Source organism: Lithobates pipiens, unplaced genomic scaffold (assembly GCF_037356315.1).
Source record: "Lithobates pipiens isolate NorthernLeopardFrog02 unplaced genomic scaffold, aLitPip1_a1.2 Scaffold_8, whole genome shotgun sequence".
In the NCBI taxonomy this organism is placed as follows: Eukaryota; Metazoa; Chordata; class Amphibia; order Anura; family Ranidae; genus Lithobates; species Lithobates pipiens.
Window position 1 is genome coordinate 668,298,901 of NW_027507903.1, and position 17,235 is coordinate 668,316,135.

Below are 17,235 nucleotides of genomic sequence, written 5' to 3' on the forward strand. Positions count from 1 at the left end.
AGCATCTTGATGGGTGGAATGCGGCCTGCCCTGTCCTGACCCAAGTGGGGAGGCTTCCAGGAAGGATGGTGTGTCCCTATCCTTTCCCTACTCGCCTCTCCCTATTGCTATTCACTGTCCCTGTTAGGTGGGTGACCTGTCACTACACTTTCACTTGTGAAATGCATGCCAAACCCAGGAGCCAGAGTCTCTGCTTGACCTAAGAAGGCTGCAAGAGTCACATGGGTGGCCAGCATCCAACCGGATTGCTTCCCCAGTGACTTAGGAAAAGGAAACCTCAGAAGAACCATGTTCCTCTTGACTTTCTCTCCCTCTGCAATGCCGCTGCGGTTGAGCGCCACCTGCAGTGGAGAAAGTAGATTGCACCTTCCTACATGGGTTTATACTCTTTTTTTTTTTTCCCAAGCCTTCTCAATCCTGCCCCTTACTGCAAGCCAAATAAATGCCAGGGGAGGGCTCAGAGTTCCATCTTTCTTCCACATGGGATTACAGAAGAACTGCTGCAACATGTAGTCCTATTGAAGCATGTGGCTCCCTTCTTGGTCACCATGCTGGGATTCTCCCTGGACTCTTGCTGAATGGACTTTGCTTTTCTGAGAGGTATCAACCTCGGCAGCTTGCATTAGTTAGTTAGGGCTGGGCTCTTTCTCAGTGTGCTGTTGAACTGTGCTGCTGAATCTTCATAAAAGCTGTTAACTGTTTCAAGCGTGGTCTGAAGCTATTCAAAGCGGTGCATGGTGGTATATGGCGCATCAGAAGAACAGGTTCTGTAAAGCACACATGGGGTCTGAAGTCACTACAAAAGGTCTGCTTGGCAAGAGAAGCAGGAGGAGCAGTTGCTATGGATAACTAAGTACTAGTACAAGGACTAGTATTAAAGCGTGGTACCTAGTGATAGGTCCTTAGGTAGCAAGGGGGTCGGTGATCTGGCTCCCTTCCTAGCCGAACACACATTACTGGGACCCGCAGCCTGGGAATATGGTATGAGAGAACAGGATTTAGCAAGTGCATGCATGAGGTCCATGCTGGGTGCACGGCTGGATCTCCTTCTGTAACTGGTATTGAGGTAACAGATGTTTCCTGGTCTGTTGGAGATGGCTGATGCAAAGCAGTAACCCTTCTAAATGCAGCATACATCAGCTAAGGTTTGGAATGACACGGGACAGCACTTTCGGGAACTCTGTACATTTCTACTCCACCCAGTGTTACCGCTAATCTCTAAGCCAGGGAACCGCAATAATGTTTGATACTCATATGACCTCGGTCCCCTCTGGACATTAAAGAGCATGTTCCTGGCAAAATGTGCCCCCAGGACGAGGTGGCTCCGCCCAAAAATTGCCGTAGTCGGCAGGATACACCGTGTACGCTCAACAGGCGTACCAGATAAAGCTGGAATTTTCGCCTGGAGGACTCTCTAGAAGATTCTAATGTATTGCTCAGAATTTTAGCCCCAGGTAATGGTGATGGATTCTTCTGAAGATTCTAGTGATATTTAATTAAAGATTACTAACACTGGAGTGTTAGTATTGAAGTGAAAGGCTTCCAACTGATTTTATTATTATTCAGGATTTATATAGCGCCAACAGTTTACACAGCTCTTTACAATAGAAAAGGGAGACAATACAGTTATAATACAATAAAATACAAGAGGATTAAGGGGGCCCTGCTCAGAAGAGCTTACAATCTAATAGGGTGGGGCGGGTTGTACAAAAGGTTGTAACTGTGTGGAATGAGCTGATGGAAGTGGTAAAAGATTACGTGGAGGCGTGATAGACTTTCCTGAAGAGATGAGTTTTCAGGGATCGCCTGAAGGTAGCAAGAGTAGGAGATAGTCGGACAGGTGGAGGTAGCGAGTTCCAAAGATGGGAGAGGCTCTGGAGAAATCCGGTAGACGAGCATGGGAGGAGGAGACAAGGTAGCTTGGGAGTAGAAGGTCTTGGGAGGAGTGGAGAGGACCGTTTGGGTGATATTTGGAGACAAGATTGGTGATGTAGCTCGGGGCAGAGTTGAGAATGACTTTATATGTTGTGGTTTGTATTTTGCATTTAATTTGCTGGGCGATTGGGAGCCAGTGTAGGGATTGGAGGGGAGGGTTGGCAGATGCTGAATGGTGGGTAAGGTGGATAAGCCTGGAAGCAGCATTCATGATAGACTGCAGAGAGGATAGCCTATATTGAGGCAGGCCAATGAGAAGGGAGTTGCAATAGTCAAGGCGAGAGATAACAAGGGAGTGAATGAGGAGCTTGGTGGTTTCATCTGTTAAAAAGGGGCAAATTTTAGAGATGTTACGGAGGTGAAGTCTACAAACTTTTGACAATAATTGGATTTGAGGCTGAAAGGACAAGTCGGTGTCTAGGATTACACCTAGTAGTCATAGAGAGGGGCATGGACAGGGGGGAATATTAATAACTCAGTTTTAGAGAGATTTAGTTTAAGGAAGTGGTACGACATCGATGCTTATATGTCAGTTAGTAAGTTAGTAATGCAAGAGTAGACTGAAGGAGTGAGGTGAGGAGTAGACAGATACATTTGGGTGTCATCGGCGTATAAGTGGTATTGGAAGCTGTGGGCAGTTATCAAGTGACCAAGGGAGAAAAGTGTAGAGACAGAGAAGAGAAGGGGTCAAAGAACAGAGACTTGGGGGACCCCCACAGAAAGGGGAAATGGAGAGGAGGAGACAGAGTTGTAGGTAACACGGAAGGAGTGCTAGGATAGGTAGGTAGAGAACCAGGATAGAGCATAATTTTGGAGGCCAAGGGAATGGAATTTTTTTCAGAAGGAGCGGCTGGTCAACAGTATCAAAGCCTGCAGAGAGGTCAAGCAGTAGGAGTATGGAGTAGTGGCCATTGGTTTTAGCAGTTAATAAATCGCTGGCAAGTTTTAGTAAGGAAGTTTCCATGGAGTGCTGTGAGCGAAAGCCAGACTGTAAGGGGTCAAGAAGGTTATTTTCACTGAGGTAGGAGCTAAGACGGTTGTAGACTAAGCGTTCAACAAGTTTAGAGGTGAATGTGAGCAATGAGATGGGTCTTAAGTTGTTCGGGTTGGTGGGGTCCAGTGAGGGCTTTTTAAGTATGGGAGTGATCTGTGCATGTTTTAGAGGGGAGGGGAAGGTGCCACTAGAGAGGGAGAGATTGAAGATGTGAGCGAGGGAGCATAAAATAGAAGCAAAGGGTGAATAGAAAGAGTGTAACAAAACTGTGCTATAGGGAATCAAAAAAAACAAAAACGAAATCAATAAAACGTAAGCAGCAACCCTCCTGTATGACATAAATCACAGTGTAGCATGTATAAAAGAAAATAGATAAATTATAGTTCCACTGATCAATCCATCAAATTTACAGATATGACGTTCTTATAAAAGTCCACCAGTGCTTATAACCAGGAGTCTTGAAGATTTCCGATGAAAGGAACTACCATTGATCACCCTATGTGAAGAATCCACCACCAAATAGTAAGGTCAGCTTCTTACCAGCTTCAGATGATCCCCCGTCACAGGGGTTTGGCTTAAACCCAGCCTGGGTCTTTCTCCTAGTGTAAACATACACCTGGCCGCAGGGTGCCACTCACTCACTCATAAGGATGGATGGATGGGTTTTCATAAAAAAACAAAAAGCTCCATATGATGTAAAACCTCTTAAATGTTTATTAAAAAAAGAAAGTAATGCACTTACATGTTTAATGTATAATAAAAGCCTTAAGTCTGGTGTGCCGGCCGACGCACAACCAGAACAAACCCGTCCTTCCGGGACACGCGGGGATAAGTGACATCAGCGCGTTGCTCTGCCCTACGCGTTTCGTCAGAGATTACGTCATCCAGGGGCATGGGCGGCATGCTGCGTCACCTCCTTAAGTAGTAATCAGACTAACCAAGCCTCGATCTGAGACGCGACTCGCTATTCCAGTATCCACATCGGCATGTGTGGACATCCGCTATGCTGATGCGCTCTTCAAAATTACTAATATATATAAAAAAGGAAAAAATAATCCTCTATTAGCCACTAATGGAAGAGGAAACTCTGAGATATGACAGTTTCTGTGACCTCCTCTCCCCTAGTAACCTCTTAACCTATTGGACAAATTCCATCCTCCCGATCATTTTCACAGGAAATGGATAAGTTTGTATATTTGTGTCACAGACACCAGAATTCAGCACAGTGACATCTAGTGGTTGAAAGTGAGAATGCCACTCTGATCGTCACACAGATGCAACCCAAGGCTCAGAACAAGGTGCATATAATAAAGTAATTAAGCCTAAAAAACAAAACAGGTAGATTGAACCCCAAATCCCAATCTCAAATCTACATGAAACAAGTATAATTATTTATCCAAAACACCTCTTTTAATAGAATGGTCCACAGAACCAATACAGACAGGGACCACCTATGTACACACAAGGCAATAATCAACTGCCCCGGGATGCCCTATAGTGAGTGGGATTGACTCTGTTACGTCCCAGGTGTGCAAGTATATTGATAATTACCTGCAACCATTAGTGTAGGAGATGCTATCATATATTAAAGATATTAGGCGCGTTTTTAATTTACTGTCTGGAATTATCCCCAAAAAAGGTTTGTGGTTGGTTACAGCTGATGTGACTTCATTGTACACAATCTTTTCCCACTTTTTAGGTTTGGAGGCAGTTAGGATGCATCTGACTAGAGAGTCTGGTCTTGCGGTATCCCAATTGGAGTTCATCATGGAACTATTGGAATATGCTGCGACCCATAATTACTTCTGGTTTGATCATCAGTTTTATCACCAGGACAGGGGGGTGGCCATGGGGGCTAAATATTTCCTGAGTCTAGCCAACCTTTTCATGGCTAAATAGGAGGAGGACGACCTTATCTATGCCTAACATAGACCATGGGTGGTCTTGTGGGCCAGGTTTATTGATGACGTCCTCCTCCTATGGGAGGGCAGCAAATCTGAACTTCTGTGAATTTATGGAGATGATTAATAATAATAACAATAGGGGCATTCAATTTAACTTTGAGTCCAGTATGGAGGAAATCAATTTTTTTAGACCTTAAAATTTCTGTGAAGGCAGAGAATCTTGTTACGACCACTTTCTTCAAACCTACCGATAGGAATTCATATATTAATTTGGACAGCTGCTATTATGAACCTTGGTTAAGATCGGTCCCTCTGAGTCAATTCATGCGCCTCATACGTAATTGTACTGCGGTAGACGAGCTTGACACCCAGGCAGCTGTCCTTTTCGATAGGTTTGTAGAGAAGGGGTACAATTCAGAATTACTACGTGACACAATAAAGTCTATACAGGAGCTAGACAGGATGCCATTGCTTGTAGAAAAACAGCCAGATACAGCTAACACCAAGGTCTCTCTCCCATTCATAAGCACCTTTTATGTGCAACATCGGAACATTAAGAGGCTAATACAAAAATATTGCCATGTATTGGGTAGTGACCAGGTACTTGGCACGTTCTTACCCAATAAGCCACAGATAGTATTTAAGGGCGCCTCTTCACTAAGAGATAGGATAGCCCCCAGTATACAAGAGCAACCAAAAGAAAATAGATGTTTTTTCCCGAATCTTACAGGGTACTATCGCTGTAAAAAATGTCAGGTATGCTCCCTTAATAAGTGTAGAGATAGAGGAAGATTTGAGGCTTTGTCTCAACGAAAACACGTCTTGGGCCTTTGAAATAGAGCCATTAATTACATATTCATCTATTGGAGTGGTCTATCTCATCCAATGCCCCTGTGGGCTCCAATATGTGGGCAGGACCAAGAGGGCCCTTCAGGTGAGGCTCAATGAGCACATAAATAATATTAGTAGGTTTTAAAAATCTTTCCATATTAAGGCACAACGATTTGATGCTGGAGAGGGACCCCTCAGATACCCTGTTTTTGGGTATCGATAAATACAGACCCCACTGGAGAGGAAGCTCTCTGGTAAGGGAGATCTCAAAACAGGAAATGGCCTGGATATATAGGTTAAAGTCTTATGTCCCCTATGGCCTCAATGTAGACACTGATGTCAATGCATTCATTAACAACTCTTAGTAGAATGCATGTAGACACTAATGATTTGATTTATGAGAGAGAAATTTTGGATACTCTGGGCCTATGTTCTCGATAATTTTTGCCATATTCCTTCTTTTTCATATGATATGGTCTGTTAATATTGTCTAAGGAGGTCATTTGGTGTGTAACCTTGCGGATCTGATACTTAAACAACATTAGATAATTATGTTTTTTTTTTTATATATTAACTATGGGACGTATATTGGACAAGGGCAGGGTCTATTGAAGTGGTTGTAAACCCTTACAAACCACTTTGACCTACAGGTAAGCCTAGATTAAGGCTTACTTGTAGGTCCAAGAAATATTTCCTAAACCTATACAGTTTAAGAGATATTTACAAAAAGACAGCCACCACTGTCTACGGCGCACGCAGGCGCACTGGGCAGGCTGCAGATCGCGGCGATATGCCGCGAGTGTCGGCACTCGTGCACATGCGCGGGAGTGACGTCATCGCTGCTCTGGCGAATCACAAGGCCGGAGAAGCGAGACCCGGAAGTCACTCCGGGATCCATGGCAGTGGCGGACATGAAGACGGAGGACCGCTTCGGGGCCTTGGTTCTCAGGTAAGTTATTCATAATGAGCTAGTATGCTATGCATACTCGCTCATTATGCCTTTGCCTTGCAGGTTGCTTTTTTTTTTTTTTTTTTTCCCATGGGTTTACAACCACTTTGGATAAATAATTATACTTGTTTCATGTAGATTTGAGATTGTGATTTGGGGTTCAAACTACCTGTTTTGTTTTTTTAGGCTTCATTACTCCATTATGTGCACCTTGTTCTAAGCCTCGAGGTGCGTCTGTTTGACGATCCGGTGCAGTTTTTATTAGTTTTTATGTTTTGATTTTCTATTGTGTATTATAAATTTTGTATCCATTTTTAATATCAGTTTTTTGACTAAATTTATTTTATGCCATTAATACATATAATATGTTTTTAGGTTTTAACATTAATTCGTTTTTTCCCATCATATCTCTTTGGGATTGGAAAAAAACGTTTTTTTTTGGCAGAGTGACATTCTCACTTTCAACCGCTAGATGTCACTGTGCTGAAATCTGGTGTCTGTGACACAAATATACAAATTTATCTATTTCCTGTGAAAACGATAGGGAGAGTGGAATTTGTTCAATAGGTTAAGAGGTTTCTATGGGAGAGGAGTTCACAGAAATTGTCATAACTCGGCGTTTCCTCTTCCATTAGTGGCTAATAGAGGACTGTTTTTTTTCCTTTTTTAAACATATTAGTAATTTTGAAGAGCGCATCAGCATGGCGGATGTCCGTAAAAAAGAGGCTTGGTACATGCCGATGCTGATACTGGAACAGCGAGTCGCGGCTCAGATCGAGGCTTGGTTAGCCTGTCTACTATTTAAGGGGGTGACGCAGCGTGCCGCCTGTGCCCCTGGCCGATATAATCTCTGACGAAAGGTGTAGGGCGGAGCGACGCACTGACGTCACCTATACCCTCGTGTCCCGAAAGGACGGGTTTGTTCTGGTTGTGCCGGCACACCAGACTTAAGGCTTTTATTATACATTGAACATGTAAGTGCATTATTTTCTTTTTTAAGAAACAGTTAAGAGGTTTTACGCCATATGGAGCTTTTTGTTTTTTATGAAAACCCATCAATCCTTATGAGTGAGTGAGTTGCGCCCTGCGGCCGGGTGTAGGTTTACACTGGGAGAAAGACCCATGCTGGGTTTAAGTCAAACGCGCTGTCTAATCCCCTATAACTGGGGATCATCTGGAGCTGGTAAGAAGGAAACCTTACTATTTGGTGGCGGGTTCTTCACATAGGGTGATCAATGGTAGTTCCTTTCATCACAAATCTTCAAGACTCCTGGTTACAAGCACTGGTGGACTTTTATAAGAACGTCATGTCTGTAAATTGGATGGATTGATCTGTGGAAGTATAATTTTTTTGCGCGATTCTTTTTTCTTTCATAGAAGAAAAGGGTGACCATAGTAGTTGCGAAGGAACAGGATTCAAGGGACAATTGGTTAGGTGGGCATCTGAGAAAAGATATGTAACCTCTTCAGTAGTAGTCAGTTCAAAAGAGTAGAGCGTTGAATGTGCTGTTAGGCAAGGTATGTTGAGTGGGGAAGATGTACGCACAGTGGATGTGAGCTATACTTGAATATGTGTCGCGCTAGAGTTCTACTTTAAGCCTAGAAAATCTATGAGATACAGTATACTCTTTTCTCATTGGACTGTAAGGGCCGGTTCACACTGCAGGCGAGGCGAGGCGACTCCGACTTGCCTCGCCGCGACCTGCCGCGGCCTCAGCGGCGACTTGCAAATGACTTCTGTATAGAAGTCAATGCAAGTCGCCCCGAGGTCGCCCAAAAGTAGTACAGGAACCTTTTTTCTGAGTCGGAGCGACTCGAGTCGCTCCTCTCAGAACGGTTCCATTGTACAGAACGGGGGCGACTTGCGAGAGCGAGGCGAGGCGAGTCGTGTCGCCTCGCATCGCCCGCTGTGTGAACCGGCTCTAAGTAATAAAGCTTCTTTCTGTTGTGAAAGCCAGGACTTCCCCCTGAGAATTGAATGTCAGCTCTCTGCATACTCCTGGAGATGGCACTATCTGCTTCCGGAGGGGGAGTCGGGGTGTAGAGGGGCTACAAGTAAAACAGTTGTTCAAAGAACAAGCAGATAGACTTCAATCGCTACTGTTTAACCTCTGAGCGTGAGTTATTCTTTGGGATTTGTGCCTTTCAAAGTCTATGAGCCGTGCTTGTAAATGTGCAGGGCAGTACAGCTCAGTGACCAACCACATATCATTTTGTAGAAAAATACAATCGTTCTCTCTTTCCTTGCCTTCTAAAATTCGAAAGTTTGATTATCGTCACTACTGCGGAAAACACCTCCACCCCCCCTGTTCTTTGTACGTCACCATGTCAAATATCACTGATCAGGCCCAGCCTCGCCCTGTGTAGGAGGAAGTGACCCTCCCAACTGCATTCTTCTCCGGTGTCAGAGATTTTCACTTTCATTTCCTCGTCTGCTGTCAGCGATGGCGTCTTCTGATCTAAGAGCCGAGTTGGAATGTTCCGTCTGTCTGAACATTTATACAGATCCTGTAAACCTGAGATGTGGACACAACTTCTGCCGGGTCTGTATTGATCATGTGCTGGATACACAGGGGGGGTCTGGAGGATATTCCTGTCCTGAATGTAGAGAGAAGTTTCCGGCTCGCCCTGCACTGCACAGGAACATAACACTACGTAACATAGTGGGGAATTTCCTGTCTGCTCAGCCACATCAGGAGGAGTCCGGGGTCTTCTGTACTTACTGTGTGGATTATTCTGCACCTGCTGTTAGATCCTGTCTGCACTGTGAGGTTTCTCTGTGTGATAAACACCTGAGAGTCCACAAAAAGTCCCCAGAACACGTCTTATGTGACCCCACCTTGTCCATGGAGAGCAGGAAATGCTCCGTCCATAAGAAGATCCTGGAGTATTACTGCACTGAGGATGATACCTGTGTCTGTATGTTGTGTGTGATTGGAGGACATAAAGGACATGAGATGGAGTCACTGGATGAGGCTTCTGAGAAGAAGAAGGAGACACTGAGCAATGTTCTGCAGAAACTTCTGATAAAGAGAGAGGAGATGGAGGAAAGAGTCCAGAGTCTGCAGGAACACAGGAGGAAAGTAGAAGAAGAAGCAGCTGGTGACACAGAGAGAGTCACTGTCCTGTTTAGAGATCTCAGGAGACGTCTGGAAGACCTGGAGAAGAGAGTCCTGAGGGAAATCTCCGGGAGGGCAGAGCGGATCTCCATCTCCATCCGGGATCTGGAAATAAAGAAGGAGGAGCTGTCCAGGAAGTTGCGTCACATTGAGGAGCTGTGTAACGCGACGGATCCACTGACTGTCTTACAGGAATCAGACACAGGTGACTTGTGTGATACTGAGGATGGAGATAATGAGGACAGAGAGAGACATGAGGAGCTCCTCCATGATGGAGGGGGTCTGGATGTGGATGGGATATCACACACATTACACACATTTTCTGATATAATAACAGAGGTAAATGTATACTTCTATATACAGGGAGCTGCAGACATATTACTGGATGTAAATACAGCTCATAATAATCTCCATATATCAGATGACAGGAAAACTGTATCCATGTCAGATAGAAAACAGAATCACCCAGAAACACCAGAGAGATTTCAGAATTGGTCTCAGGTGTTGAGCAGTCGGAGTTTCTCCTCAGGGAGACATTACTGGGAAGTGGATGTCGGGGGATCAGATGGATGGAGAGTCGGGATGTGTTACCCCAGTATAGAGAGGGGAGGAGGAAGGCAGTCACTGATTGGAAATAATAAGAAGTCCTGGGGTTTGTACAGGAATGGTGATCAGTATTGGGTGATACATGACAGTAAAGAGATCCTCTTACCCCCCAATATCTCCAGTAACAGAATCAGGATATATCTGGATTATGAAGCCGGATGGATCTCCTTTTATGATCTGTGTGACCCGATCCGACATCTCCACACCTTCACCACCACCTTCACTGAGCCCCTCCATGCTGGAATATGGGTACCAAAAGGTTGTATAAAGATCTGTGGGGGGGAAACGGGAGATGCGGGAACTCCGCCCAGAGACTGATGATGTCACAGGGAGGAGAGGTGGGATTGGTGAAATATTTTGCCAGTAAGATAAAGCAGTGGGAGGAGCTTCAGTCAGTTTCCTGCAGATTGTTCTACTATAACTAAATATACAGTAAGTGAGATTTCCTCTAATGGCCTTTAAGGTCACATACAAACTTTTAATTCCAGATTTACACAACACCCTATTTTTTTACTATCTAAGATTAGAACGTGTAGATCAGGGGTACCGAATGAAAATTCACGGAGGTCCAATTTGTAAAATTTTCTTTCAACCTAGGCCCAAATTGCATGTTGGTGTGATGACTCAGATCCTTCACATTAGAGCCCCCTCCTCTCATATCACAATCCCATTGTTTCATCAGATACTCTGTCCCCCCTCATATCACAATTTCCCCTTCACACCAGTGTCCTCAGCCCCCCTTCACATCACCCCCCCCTTTCCCCACAGCGGTGTCATCTGCCTCCCCTTTATACCCCCCCCATAACTGTGTCCTCTGCCTCCCCTTTACACCCCCCACAGTGGTGTCCTCTGTCGCCCCTTTCACATTACCCCCTCAGCAGTGTCCACTGTCCCCCCTTCACATTACTGCCCCCACATCAGTGTCCTCTGCCCCCTCACATCTCAGACTCCCCTTCACATGATTGCCTCCACAGTGGCGTTCTCCCTCACTCACTTACAGCCCTCACAGCGATGTCCTCTGGTCCACTGTGCCTCTCCCCCCTTACTTACATGCAGTGCTTTTTTTCTCAGGAACTCATCCTCCCCCATGTGGAAGAGTAGCGATGCAGTGCATTGCACACATTGCATCATAGGGTGAAGGTGACCAAATTTTACAGTTGGAGGGTCTTAAAGGAGCATTTTTAACTAAAACCAGGAACACATAACACACAGAGTGCAGGCTTCAGGAGTGCACTACATACAGAATGCATGGTTAAGATGTGCATTACACATAGGGTCCAGGAGTGCGTGATGGAGTACAGGTTTCAGAAGTGCAGTACGCACAGGGTGCAAGGCTCAGGATTGAGCTATGCACAGGGTGTAGGATTCAGGAATGGGTAATACACAGAGTGCAAAGGCTCAGGAGTGCACTATGTACAGAGTGCAGGGTTCAGGAGTGTGTAACACACACAGTGCAAGGAAGGCATTATGCCCAGAGTGAAGGATTCAAGAGTGTATTAAAAACAAGGTTCATGGTTTAAAAGTGTACAACACACAGAGGTCAGGGTTCAGAAGAGCATTACACACAAAATGCAGGGTTTAGGAGCATGTTACATACAGAATGGAGGGTTCAGGACTGTGCTATACACAGAATGCAGGGTTAAGGAGTGCTCTATACACAGATTCCAATGTTCAGGAGTATACTACGTACAGAATGTAGGGTTCAGGAGCGTGTTATGTACAGAAGGCAGGGTTTAGGAGTGCACTATATATATAGAGTGCAGAATTCAGGAGAGCACAACATATACAGTGCTAAATTCAGGAGTACGTTCCTCACAGAAGGCAGGGTTCAGGAGTGTGCTACGCTCAGAATTAAGGGTTCAGAATCATGTTACATACAGAATGCAGGGTTCAGGAATGTGCTATACACAGAATGCCGGGTTAAGGGGTGAGCTATGCACAAAATTCAGGGTTCAGGAGTGCGCTACGCACAAAATGCAGGGTTCAGGAGTGTACCACGTACAGAATGTAGGGTTCAGGAGCGTGTTACGTACAGAATGCAGGGTTCAGGAGTGTGCTATGCACAGAACTTAGGGTTTAGGAGTGCGCTACATACACAATACAGGGTTCAGGAGTACACTACGTACAGAACTTAGGGTTCAGGAGTGCGCTATGCACAGAACTTAGGGTTCAGGAGTGCGCTACATACACAAAACAGGGTTCAGGGTACACTACGTACAGAATGCAGGGTTCAGAATTCACTATGTAGAGTGCAGAATTCAGGAGTCATGGAAGGCAGGGTCCAGGAGTGTGCTACACTCAGAATTCAGGGTTTAGGAGCATGTTACATACAGAATGCAGGGTTCAGGACTGTGCTATACATAGAATGCAGGGTTAAGGAGTGCACTATGCACAAAATTCAGGGTTCAGGAGTGCACTACGCACAGAATGCATGGTTCAGGAGTGCACTACATACAGAATGCAGGGTTCGAGAGTTCGCTATGTATAGAGTGCAGAATTCAGGAGAGCTTTCCTCATAGAAGACAGGGTTTAGAAGTGCGCTATGCTAAGAATTCAGGGTTTAGGAATGCATGCCACACAGAATACAGGGTTCAGGAGTGCGCTACGCACAGAATGGAGGGTTTAGGAGTGCGCTAGGTACAGAGTGCAGATTTAATACAAACGCTACATGCAGAATGCTGGGTTCAGGAGTGCATTACACACAGAGTGCAAGGTTCAGGTCAGGAAGGGATATCTAAATAGCTTACAACCGAACCTCACCCCTGAACCCCCCATCCTCAACAGCTAAGCTCTAACTCTGCAGCCATCTTCTTCAGCTATAACCTCTGCACCCGCACAGCCCTCATCTTTGCACGTCTTTAAACCCTACTGTCTGATCTGTTTACCTGCTGTGCTCTGCAAAAATTTCTTCTCAGCAGCTGCCCTGTCTTATATTTCCATGCAGTGCACTTAGATCGTACTCATTTATGGCTCCGCCTCTCGCCCAGTGGCCGGCAGGGGCAGCGAACAGCGAGGGACATTGGCATCTGAGCACTGGGCTGTCTTCCCTATAACCTATTAACACACTGCACACAGAAGCTATCTCTCCCTTGTCTCCGCTCTGAAAAAAAAAGCCCTGCTTACATGGGTACATAGAGGAGAGGAGAAGCCAGCTTCCCAACAAAGCCTCGACCGCTGTCATTCTAAGCAGAGAAGAGCAGGAGCCTGTACTGTGCTGAATGGAGGGTGGGAGAGGGAGCAGCCAATCACCTGCTCTTCAGAACTATACAGCCTCCTGCTCTTCTCTGCTGAGAATGACAGCGGCCGAGACTTATGAAAATTCGGCTCCTAATTGGCGGCACCGCAGCGGTCCAGAAAGGACTGTAACTTGGCCTGATTCCGGACCATGGTCCGCCATTTAGTGAGGCCTGCTGTGGATGTTCTCATTCCTTAATAACAATACATTTACAAGGAGTCGGTTCTTTTGATTATTTTATTGTGTGAAGAAATACAAATGATGTACAAATAGATAGAAAGAGATGAAAATCGATGTAAAAATCTCAGAGGAAACGTATAAAGAAATGTTACTAGAGAAAGAAAAATGTGATTTATCACTAATATAATGATATTACTATAATAATGTATGATTACTAGAGCTGGAATGTGTCCCCAATATAATGTGTCTCCACAGAATGCATCACCAATAGAATTCTATGGGATCACTTTTATAATGGATCCTAATATAATGTGTCCCCATAGAAGGGATCACCAATAGAATTCTATTGGATAATTTTTATAATGGATCCTAATATAATGTGTCCCTATAGAATGGATCCCCAATAGAATTCTATTGGATCACTTTTAGAATGTATCCTAATATAATGTGTCCCCAATGAATGGATCACCAATATAATTCTATGGGATCACTTTTATAATGGATCCTAATATAATGTATCATGTGATGTATCTTATAATCACTAGATGTGGTGATGGGAGGAGAATTAGGAAAGGCGATGTTAATGTCAAAGTTTTTTTTTTTGTTGGTGATTAGATGAGCTCTGGGTTTGATCTGAATCCTGGACCTTCAGCCACCTCGGCAGGGGCCAACCATCATATACCATGTGTGTGTGACTGAAACCACAGCGCCGCCATATAACCAGAAAAGTCTGTGCAATTGGTCACAGAAATTGCAAATGTATGATACACCATGACAATTTATGGCCAAAGGTAAATTGTACATTAATCAGACTTTGCCTGGCCGATGTCCCGTCTGGTTCCTGATCCTGTTCTTCTGCCTCCGATTACACTGATCTCTGGTTTCCTGATTACTGGCTTGTCTGGCTATCCACTTTGGCTTAAGATCCCTGGCTTATGTTTTGACTACGTTTACTGATCTGTACCATTTTTACCATTACATTAAAAGGTGTGACTTTTACTGCGTTTGATTCATGGTTCCTGATAGATTCTCAAAGTGAAGAAAATGTCATCGGCACACCACGGTGATGTAATGACCATGGGCTGAAAACCGTGGATAATCGAAGTGAAGAAAATGCCATCGGCACACCATGGATTCCTTGAAAGGTTCCAAAGCTTTATTTCGTGGTCACATGATAGATATGCAGCAATGTTTCAGAGCCACACAGGACCCCTTCGTCAGGCTGGTTACTGACTGACAAAAGGACCCTGTGTGGCTCCGAAACATTGCTGTATTTCTATCGTGTGACCACGAAATTGAGCTTTGGAACCTTTCGAGGAATTCTTGGTGTGCCGATGACATTTTCTTCACTTCGATTATTCACGTTTTTCAGCCCATGGTCATTACATAACCCAGCATTACTGAACAGCCGGTTTTCTTGAATGTGCATGTGGGGAACATTGCGTTTGGCTTAAAGGTCCTGACATTGCTATGGATCTGGAGAGCCTGTAAGTGATCTTCTTCAGTATCTAGGACCCCTAGCCTCTGTTTGTCAAAAAAAAACTTTAAAAGGACAAAAAGTGACTGCTCCTCAATATACTTTCATGAACCCCCCCCCCCCCCCCACACATTTTAGCCATGGACTCAGCCCTGGGGTGAAATGCTAGCCCACCCCTGCCTCTGAAGACACTATCCTGCTTTTGGGGTGTCAGAGGCAGAGCTGCTAAACCTATTAACCTACAAAAATGGCCAGAACTGAATTTTAACATGTGGCTCCCATTGACTTCAGTGGGGTTTTAGATTCGGCACACCCCAGGTATGTTTGGCTGATACCTATTGGTCATATAACACAGAAATAACAGTGTATATGTGTTGATGGACCAGAAAGAGTGTATGTAGACCTGGGATTACTCAACGGGGTAGATTTACTAAAACTGGAGAGTGCAAAATCTGGTGCATGGTAGCTTCTAACTGCAGCTTATTCAATTAAACATTGACAAAAAAAACTGGAAGCTGATTGGCTCCCATGCACAGCTGCTCTAGTTTTTGCACTCTCCATCATTTTTTAGTAAATCATCCCCAATGTGTCTACTGGAACAGGCATCCCGAGTATAAATCAATATGCAGCACTACCCCCATTGGAGTTTTAAATGTCAGGGTTCCCCACTGTGCAGCCAGTCACACAGCATTTTTAATTAGCATCCAGACACAGAAAACAGTCCCTGAGCTTTGTTTTTGTTGTTTTATTGAGGGGATAATAACCTTTTATGAGATTATGAGATGCCCAACTTGACAGAAACAAAAGAACCAGGGACAACCTCCCTATATACAGCTCCACTTAATCCTCCTTCGCAGCTGATCGTGTGTGGGCTCTATCGGACTTTTTCCATCGGAAATTCAGACGGAGAAAGTTTGAGAGCAGGATCTAAAATTTTCCCACAACAAAATCCGATCGGACTTTTTTTCGATCATTTGTAGAGAATTTCCGACGGACAAAGTACCACGCATGCTCAGAATAAATTACGAGACGAAAGCTATTGGCTACTGGCCTCTATATAGTCCCGTCGTACGCAACGAACATCACAGTGTTCAGAATGATCGGATTTTCCGACAACTTTGTCCGACCGTGTGTATGCAACACAACTTTCCGCCAAAATCCGTCTGAAAAAATCAGACGGATTTTGTGGTCAGAATGTCCGACCGTGTGTACAGGGCTTTATTCTGAAGAACTCCAATTGATTTATTCTTTGGGAACTCAGGCCGCGTACACACGACCGGTTTTGGCATCAGAATAAACTCAGAAGGTTTTTTCGACAGTATTCCGACATCAACGACGCACTATAAGAAGGACGTTCAATAGCCACTGCGCCACCCTTTGGGCTCCTTCTGCTAATCTCGTATTTATCTTGTGTTAGTAGAAGTTTGGTTAGAGACGATTCAATAAATACAATGTCAAATTAAAGCGGAGGTCCACCCTAAAATGGACCTTCCGCTCATCGGAGCCCTCCCCCCCTCCGGCGCCACAATTGGCACCTTTCAGGGGGGAGGGGGGTGCAGTTACCTGGATAATCCAGGTAAATGCACCCACTTCCGGGATAGCTCTCTGCGGAAAGGGGCGTAGATTACGCCCCTTTCTGCAAGTGCCCGCCCCTTTCCGCAAGTGCCCCGCTGCCTGCTGAGAAAACACACAGAACCCAGAGGCAGCGGGGACCGTCCTTATTGCGCAGCGCGGCTCGCGCATGCGCAGTAGGGAACCGGGAAATGAAGCCGAAAGGCTCCATTTCCTGATTCCCATACCCAAGATGGCGGCGACAGCACCCGAGAGACGATCGAGAGATCGGCTTCGGGTGCCGACATCGCGGGCGCGCTGGACAGGTAAGTGTCACTATTTTAAAAGTCAGCAGCTGCAGTATTTGTAGCTGCTGGCTTTTAAAAAAAAAAAAAAACGCGGAGTCCCGGCGGACTCCCGCTTTAACAAGGGACACAATTTTTTTTTTTAGCAG

General features: G+C 45.0%; 1 protein-coding gene across 1 annotated transcript in view; it reads left to right on the forward strand.

Moving 5' to 3' along the window:
- The window catches only part of LOC143962512 (uncharacterized), a 34,972-nt gene extending 20,220 nt beyond the window's left edge, over window positions 1-14,752 (forward strand). Inside the window, exon 3 of the mRNA XM_077471787.1 lies at window positions 9,010-14,752. Within this exon, the coding sequence (XP_077327913.1) occupies window positions 9,010-10,656 (1,647 nt within the window). The 3' untranslated portion in view covers window positions 10,657-14,752. The remainder of the gene's footprint in view (window positions 1-9,009) is intronic.
- The last annotated feature ends 2,483 nt before the right edge of the window (window positions 14,753-17,235 follow it).